This window comes from Populus nigra, chromosome 16 (genome assembly GCF_951802175.1).
Source record: "Populus nigra chromosome 16, ddPopNigr1.1, whole genome shotgun sequence".
Taxonomy (NCBI): Eukaryota; Viridiplantae; Streptophyta; class Magnoliopsida; order Malpighiales; family Salicaceae; genus Populus; species Populus nigra.
Window position 1 is genome coordinate 10,948,843 of NC_084867.1, and position 8,545 is coordinate 10,957,387.

The following is an 8,545-nucleotide window of genomic DNA, read 5'->3' on the forward strand; positions in this document are numbered from 1 at the left end:
GCCTTATATGCCCGCCGCTATTTAAACAATCCTCACCGTTTACTTATTCACTCGGTTAGATCTAATGGTTAATAATTAATAATTAATAATTATTTATACCACCGTCAAGTTCAGGATCTAACGGCTCCGATTTACTTTAAGCCGTTTCTGCGTAGATCGTGGTGGATTTTTTATATATAATTATCTCTATTAATACTCACAACAAAAACAAAAGCGCCCCGCGTATATTAATAAAGACAATCGCTGTACTATGTTAACACGTGTACCTTTACCGACATAATTACACGTGTAACGTTTCTGTTGGAGCGTGTGGATCATTGTGAGGTAAGGAGCGTGGTTTATGTGGGAGAGAAAAGGTTTATCAGGGGTTGGTGAACACGTGTTTTTATTGACAATTCCACCGCCATGTGACGCGGCATGTGGGAGCTTGTGTTTCGCAGCTCCCACGTGCTTGACTTTTTGACCTTGCTTTGCTTCGGAAACTTTGACCTTGCCACTCTCACTTATTTACTGACTGAGGGGGATTTTTTTGGCAGGTGTGTATTGTCCGGTAAAAAAGTGGTTAAATAAATTGGAAATAAATTTTCGACAACCGTAGAGAGGGCAGTAGAAAACGAAAGGCGTTGGGATCTTGAGATTCTAGCAGTTAAGTTTGCGCCCTGCGGCTATATTTAAGATTAAAGTTGTTACTTTATCTTTTGATATTTCAGATGGCTGCCTGAGTTCATTTATGACCGGCTTCAGGTAAGTAATTGCATCCTCATTCCTACTAATCAAACCAATCCTTAGCTATAATAACGAGAGTACAATCAAATTGAAGTTGTTGAGATTTAATGACGCGAGAGAAGGTTGGACACAGTTCTGTTCATGTGGGAAAAAGGAAAAGGTGGTAGGCTGCTCCGTTGTGTTCTTCTGATACACGTATCTGTGATTGTGATTAGGTGAGATTTTTATTTTCTTTTCATGGGCTTGTGATTTCTGGGTTTTTCTTCTTGTACTTGAACATGTTTTTAGGTTTTGTACTTTTAGAGATAATTGATGAGTTTGTTTGATTTCTCCAGTTTTATAGGAAGAAATGCATGGCGAGTCATTGGATTATAGCGATTGAACGTCATAGAGTCGGTGATGAGTTGAATTCACCACCATTGTAGGTTTCTTGATTCCAAGAAAAATAGGTGCTAAAAGTTTCGATGATGTTTGTAGAATTGCACAGGAAGAAGAGCTTCGGTTAGCCCTAGAGCATGTAGTTTCAGTTTTGGAATTTATCACCAACATGCCCCCTTAGCCAAAAAAGGTTGGTTTTGAACGTAAAGGCTGTCCCGACATAGCTGAAAATAAATGGTTGACAATGGCTTGGTTAATAAATTTAATTGCAAGTTGATCCTTTGTGGATAAAAAGGAGATGTGAAGTTTTTTTTACTAAAACTTGATCCATAGAGAAAAATCAATTTTAATATATTTAGTTCTGATATGAAGAATTGAATTAAAAAACAAGTAAGTAGCTTTAATATTATCGCACCATGATTATGGATTGGTTATTAAGAAGAGTCATAGATCATGTAAAATGGATTTGTGTCAATGTAATTAAGTTGTTGTGTTGAAGAGTGATTTATATTCTAATTCAATGCTGCTTTGTGTCAATATTGTGCTATTGTTTGTAGCTCCAACTAATTCGAGTGGTTAATACAATGGTGTTTAGAAATATGGTTAAGGTGTGTTTTATTAAAAAAATATATTAAAATAATATTTTTTATTTTAAAAAAATTATTTTTGACATTAACATATTAAAATGATTTGAAAATATTAATTTAAAATAAAATAAAATAAAAAATTTTAATTTTTTTCAAAAACACTTTTAAAATATAAAAACAAGTAAATAATATGCATACATCTAGGTCACCAACCTAGTCGTCATCATTTAACCCTTGAAGAGGGTGATTTCATGTACTGCTGAAACGAATTCCATAACTCACCATGGACTTAGAGCTTGTTTGGTAGTGTAGTTGCGAGTGCTTTTTAAATAGCTTTTCGTGTTAAAATGCATGTCAATGATGTTTTTTTATTTTTAAAAAATTATTTTTGATATCAGCGCATCAAAACGATTAAAAACGTACAAATTATATTAAATTTTAATAAAAAAATAAATTTTTAAAAATCTAGGTTGAACCGTGTTTCCAAACATGCTCTTGAGCTATCTTGAGCTATGAAAGAGTCGTTAGACAGCTTTACCAATAAACGTACTTAGTTTGATGCATGAATTTGTTAACATGGTAGACATCAAAAGCAATATCTGTACGAGTGAATTCCAAGAAATGTAATGCACCAACTATGCTTCCACAGAGTTCCATGCTTCCACAGAGCTGAGGATTAGAAAAATCAAAGTTGTCAAACTTAGATAGAATGCAGGTGGTGCTTATAAGAGTTATGAAACCCACTTGAACCAATTAATTGGTTCATGAATCTTACAAATTAATTATAATTAACTTGACTCAATAAAATTATCGTTTCATTACATTAAAAGAAAATATTATAATAATATTGTTTTAATTTTTTTTAATAAAAATTATATTGGATAAACTCCCACTTAATTAAAATTGAAACCTAAGTTTGTTTGACGGTATGGTTGTGGTTGTTTTTTAACTAATTTTTCATATTAAAATACATATTAATAATTTTTTTATTTTTTAAAAATTATTTTTGATATTAACATATCAAGATAATTGAAAACATATAAAATATATTAAATTTTAATAAAAAAATTTAAATTTTTTAAAAACACAAAATAATACCGCCGTACCAGACTGGTTTGGTAACATTACCAAAAAGTTACACTCGACAAGACACCGGCGATGGTTTGTTCTTACATTTTTTAATGCATCTACATAAAAATGGGTTATTGGACCGGCAAGGTGCACAGGCCTACATAGCCATGTTCCATACCCATGCGCTCCTATTGTGCTGTATTAGCCCACGGATTTTTTTTTTTTTTTTAGTAGTGTTCTTGCGGCATGCAGAGTAAGTGCAGTGGTGAAATCTTTATAAAAATGTTAACATTAATTCAAAGAAAGTAAAAAAAACAATAAATTATTATTTAAAAATAAAATCATCTGTACATAACTCACATATACAACGTGCAAATGTAAATAAGTTTTTCTTAAGGCTTCATTAAAATTTATCATGATTACATTGTCATTATAACTTTCATAAATTATTTTATTTTAAAGGATTTATTTTTAATATACACGAGAAAAATATTAAAAATATAAACAAGAATAAAAAAATTATCTATATTTTATGTTAATATAGTTTGTCTAAAATATACATATCTTTTTTCTCTAAAGGAGTTAAAGATAGCATAAAACAATAACCAATAATTCCCTATAAAAAGAATAACAACCAAAGTCCAATATAATAATTTTTTAAATTTTGATTTAATTTTATTATTTTTGGATTTTAGTTACATGTGGTTTGTATAGAAATTAAGAACATAGGCATGGACAAAATTTTTATGAATGTTTTGATAAATCTTTATGTAAATTTATTATTTTTTAGATTTTAATTACTGGTTTTTGTGAATCTATTTTATGTATTTTCAGAGTTTTGATAGTCAAAATAAAATATTAATAAGGTACTATATAGGTTGTGACTGGTTTAAAAAGATTATTTTATATTTTGTGTGATGTATAGATAGGCATGTAATAAAAAATGAGATTAAGTTATTTTTAAAACAAATATAATAGAGTTGAATTTATTGACATATGTTATGTATTATGATATAGTTTATTTTTCCTTTTATACAAAGTAGAAAACTTTTAAATTTTTAGATGTAGGATTTTATAAAAAAAAATGATATTTATTAATAAAATTCTCTTAAAACATGTGATGATTTTCAAAATTTAAAGGTATTTTTTTATCAAATATTTTGACATAGAATTCTTGTTTTTATGGATAATTATGAATATTATGGATTTGAAAAGAAAAAAAGAAGAAATCAAGTCAATATGTGATTTAACAATTTATAATAAAAATTCAATACATTTTCTTTTTTTTAGCGTGAAATTAATATTTTTCAAAAACAATTGTACTTCGCGTGAACTTCAATCATGATTAATTAAGAATTATAAAAAGTTTCGCTAACATACTCATAGCAGTGTATTAGCCCTTTATGGACGTGCGAGCACAATAACATTATTACCAGAGCAACAACAACGAAACACTTAATGAACAAACCCAGCTGACTTTGAACGGGCCAAGGCCTGGTCCATAAATCGTCTAAGCAGCTGTTTCTCATGGGCCACTTCAGATTTCAAAAGGCTAGCGAGCATTAACACCACTTGAAACGTGTATTGAGTACGTGTCAAGCATGGGCCAAGCCCACTGATATCTTTGTTTTGTTTTTTCAATTAAAAAAAAGCTTTCCAAATGTTTTGAATTTTTTTTATATTTTTAAATAATTTTAATATGTTAATATTAAAAATAATTTTTAAAAAATAAAAATATATATTATTTTAATATATTTTAGAGCTAAAAATATTTTAAAAAATTATTATTATTTTTAGTGGTTTTTCAAGGTATAATTAGAATTTTATCGTCAAGATCTTTTTAAGGATACTAGATGTGTCTCGACAATGACAATAAAGCTTTGGTGTGTCTAACTCTTAACTCTTTTTTTTTTTTGCCATTAAATTTTAAATCTTATTTTCTATTATTAAATCATCATAAAATTTTAAGTTGATTCTTTTATGCATTTTAATTGAATTATAAAAGACATGGTTTTTGCAGAAACCGTTATTCTCAATCACAGACACCACAGTATGATGTTGATGTTAATAGACGGTTAAAGATGAGCTCATTATTATTATTATTATTATTATTATTATTATTATTATACTAAAAAATGAGTGAATTTACTACATTAATTACTACCTAGAGTTCTTTTTTTTTGAAGGACCATAGCTACGGGGAAAAAACTCCATTATCAAATCTTTATTAGATACAAGAGGGACTTACGATGCCGACATTATTCTATGTACTTGATCCGCCAACAAATATAATTAGTATATTAATTATACAACCAATCATCAAGTTCAATAAATTACACTATTCAGTACTTCTAAAATATTACTAAAGCTACATCTACAGTCTCGTGGTCAAGGCAAGGCACGTACATAATAGATAGGATCGGAGGACACTTCTCCTTGATAAGCTTGCTTGCCCATATAAAATTCCAAAAGCCAAAAGCCACTGCTGGCATGCACACACACATTGCTTAGCTACCTGCTGCAGCATACATCATTCAGATTTCAGAGAGAGCATACACAACTGAGACAGTTGTAGCCTCCCGTGGACGCTAAAACGACCCCGTATACGAGTACGGCACCCTATCTGCAACCACCTGTCCCAGCTCGTGCCCTCCCTCTCTTGACAAAGAACACCTCACCCCACCACCCTCGTATACATGATCTCTCTTCGGCTGACCTTTTTAAGCTTACAGTACTCTATCTATCTCTCACACAACAAATTAAAGAAAGTACAAAACACAGCACATAAAAATATACACAGCTCGGAATAGCGAATAATTAAAGAGACGATTTACTAAATAATATGATTACAAGAAGCTTTACTTTCCAGAATGTTTCTCATCAACAAATATCTAGACTTGAAGAGCGAACACAAAACACCCAAAGAAAACGAAGATAAAGATAAGGAGAGAATAGACAATCAGTGAGCAGTGAAAAAGTTATAAAGAGCAAACATCAGAGAAGCAGCTGGACCACCAAAAACTATGCACAATTTTAAGGTTATGATCATCACCGACATCATGTCCATGCTAAAGCCTCAGTTTAGGGTAATTAACAATACTGGTAGTAGTACTACTACTTAGGTCATAAAATATTGATAATATCATATCACAAGGTAGCAGCTTGCTGGCCTGGTTTCCTTGTTCCTCTCTTCTTTAGTTTACCGGCCCAGACAAAGAGCAGCCTTGACGTCTAATCTCCATGCAAAGCCACCAGTATCCATTCTCCACACATCACACGGCACCGTAATGATCGAACTCTTCTCCTTCCCATCAACCTCACTCGTGTTATACTTCTGGTATTGCACCCTTACCCTGCACGTGAAAGCCTGGTGACCTCCTAATGCTACCGTTACCGGCGCCTTCTCCTTTATCGCCAACCACACAAACACCTGATGATCTCCTCCCTCCCCTCGGCCCACCATCTTCCTGTACGCCTCGTTTGTCCACGTAACTCTCCCATAACCGTCAGATATAAACCCCGGGCACGTGTCCTCCTCCAGATTAACCCTCTTCTCCTTATCAGTACGCCCTAGACCATCCACATCCACCCACGTGTCGGTCACGCATTCAAGTGTCACACATGACCCCACTATATTCATCATTCCTGGCATCACAACTGTCCGATCTGCCGGCACGCCAAAGCCCACCGACTGATTATGACCACCAGCATGATCTTTCACATTGCCACCAAAACTAAGCCACGTAGACGTACTATTAACTTGCTTTGGCGTGAGGGAACACGAACCTGCTTCAGACTTAGGTTCTTTCGCCGGGGAATCTTTCCGGCCAGGTGCTTCCGGCAAGAGAGGCAAAGTTACAAAAGAATCAACTACTACCTTATTCTCTTCCCCTAAAACCTTTTTCTTTCTATTACTACCGCCACCACTATTACACTTCTTGGTATTATTACCATTACTGGTATTGTTGTACTTTCTCTTTCCTCTACCTGACCTAGGACTTGCATCACTGATTTCTGGGGACGATCCACCACCTGAAACAAAAGCAGCGGAGGACGGGGCCGCGGACGGTTTAGGCGCTATTGGCCTGAACCTCAACATTATCCGGTCCACCTTGGACATGTCGTACGCTCCTCCGCCACCTGCATATCTTGCAATACAACACCCTCCTCTACCATCCATATCTCTCTCTTGAACTTAAAAACCTCCTTATTTTCTCTCTCCCTCCCTCTATCTTTTAGTTTTTCTTAAACGAAGGCACTAAATCCAAGGTGGTGTAGTGGTGGTTTTTTATAGGGACTGTAGGGATGACACGCACTAAGGTGAAGACACGTGTGATAGCACTGTGTTTAACAGCGCAGGAAGGGGATTGGTTGGGGTTCACAACGTGGCATTTGTAGCGGTTTCCTGGGACCCACTAAAATGAAAAGATCTTTGGCATTGGGCCTACCTGAACAACCAATTAGATCGCGAGAAGTGTTGAGTTCTAAGCTAAAACAGGGGCACGTATGTTTTTTGGCTTTAGTGCATGTGCAAGCTTCATTTTTGGGGGCTTTATTATTATTAATTTTTTTATTTTTTATTTTTGGAAAAAGTATTTTCTTTTTCTGATAGTTCGAGAAGGAGGACACGTGAGCCAATGGAATTTGGATAGAACAAAAGAGACAGGTTTCTATAAATAGTAGAGAAGATCTTACCACGTGGACGGCGGATGTTGACCAGGATCTTTTTGAGTTAAGAGATTGACGTGAGCTTTGGGCTGTGTTTAGAGTAGGGGGGGAGGGAGGCGATTCTTGTTCTTGTCTCTCTAATTGGTGAAATGGAAAATGACCGGTTCTTCTCTCTTCAGCCTTCACGGTTTTTATTATGTTTTTTTTGGTTTACATTAGCCCTAGGAGTATACTTTTTTGTGTTTATTTTTGCAGTTAAATTGTGATGTTATTTTATTTTTAAATCAATATTTTTTTTATATAGTTTTAAATTGTTTTCATATGTTATTATTAAAAAAAAATTTAAAAAATATATTATTTTAAAACAATATCAAATAAAAAATAACTTCTATTGCAATTTTAAATACTACCTTCATATTTATAAAAAAAGCCCCGGTTGGTGCTGGAAGAAAGTGGATTTTGCCCACCTTCATAAAAATTAGACCAACCCTTCTGATTTTTTCCCATAAATATTTGGCCACTGTATTTTTGTTTTTTATTTTGAATAATCTATAAAATTAGATTTTTTTTTTCAATTTCACCCCCTTCTAGTTTATAATGTCTCAAATTTAATCTCTATTCATTTTATTGGTGTTTGTTTTGTTTGACATCATTTTTTAATTTTTACAATTTTATCATTCTTTGTTTTTTTTCCCTATTAAATTTTGATTTTTATTCTTTTAATTGTTTTTTTTAACTTTGATAAAAAAATTTCAATTTCACCCCATTTTATTTTTTTAACTTTCAATTCTGATCCTCATTCTTTTAATTGTTTTTTGTTTTGTTTGGGATTGTTTTTTAAATTGATTTTTTCTTTTAATTTTATCCTCCTTGAGTTTTTTTTTCGTATCAAATTTGATACCCATTTTTTTATTGCTATTTGTTTTATCTGGGATTGTTTTTAATTTTTTAATGATTTCATCCTCCTTAACTTGACTTTTCCTATTAAATTTGATCTTTATTCTTTTGATTTCTATTTTTTTACTTTAATTTTTTAAAAATTGATATATTTTTTTAATTTTATAATTCAACATTAAAATAGTTGAAAATTAAGCTTGTTGATTGAACCAACATAT

The 8,545-nt window shown here is 32.5% G+C and overlaps 1 protein-coding gene across 1 annotated transcript; it reads right to left on the minus strand.

Moving 5' to 3' along the window:
* Nucleotides 1-5,569: 5,569 nt before the first annotated feature.
* Nucleotides 5,570-7,027, minus strand: LOC133675554 (uncharacterized). Its single transcript, XM_062096973.1, has one exon. The coding sequence runs from the start codon at nucleotides 6,940-6,942 to the stop codon at nucleotides 5,962-5,964; it is 981 nt and encodes a 326-aa protein (XP_061952957.1). The 5' UTR covers nucleotides 6,943-7,027; the 3' UTR covers nucleotides 5,570-5,961.
* Between the last annotated feature and the right edge of the window lie 1,518 nt (nucleotides 7,028-8,545).

Excerpts from the sequence above, each read along its gene's own strand:
- LOC133675554 (XM_062096973.1), bottom strand. The coding sequence starts at position 6,942 with ATGGATGGTAGAGGAGGGTGTTGTATTGCAAGATATGCAGGTGGCGGA.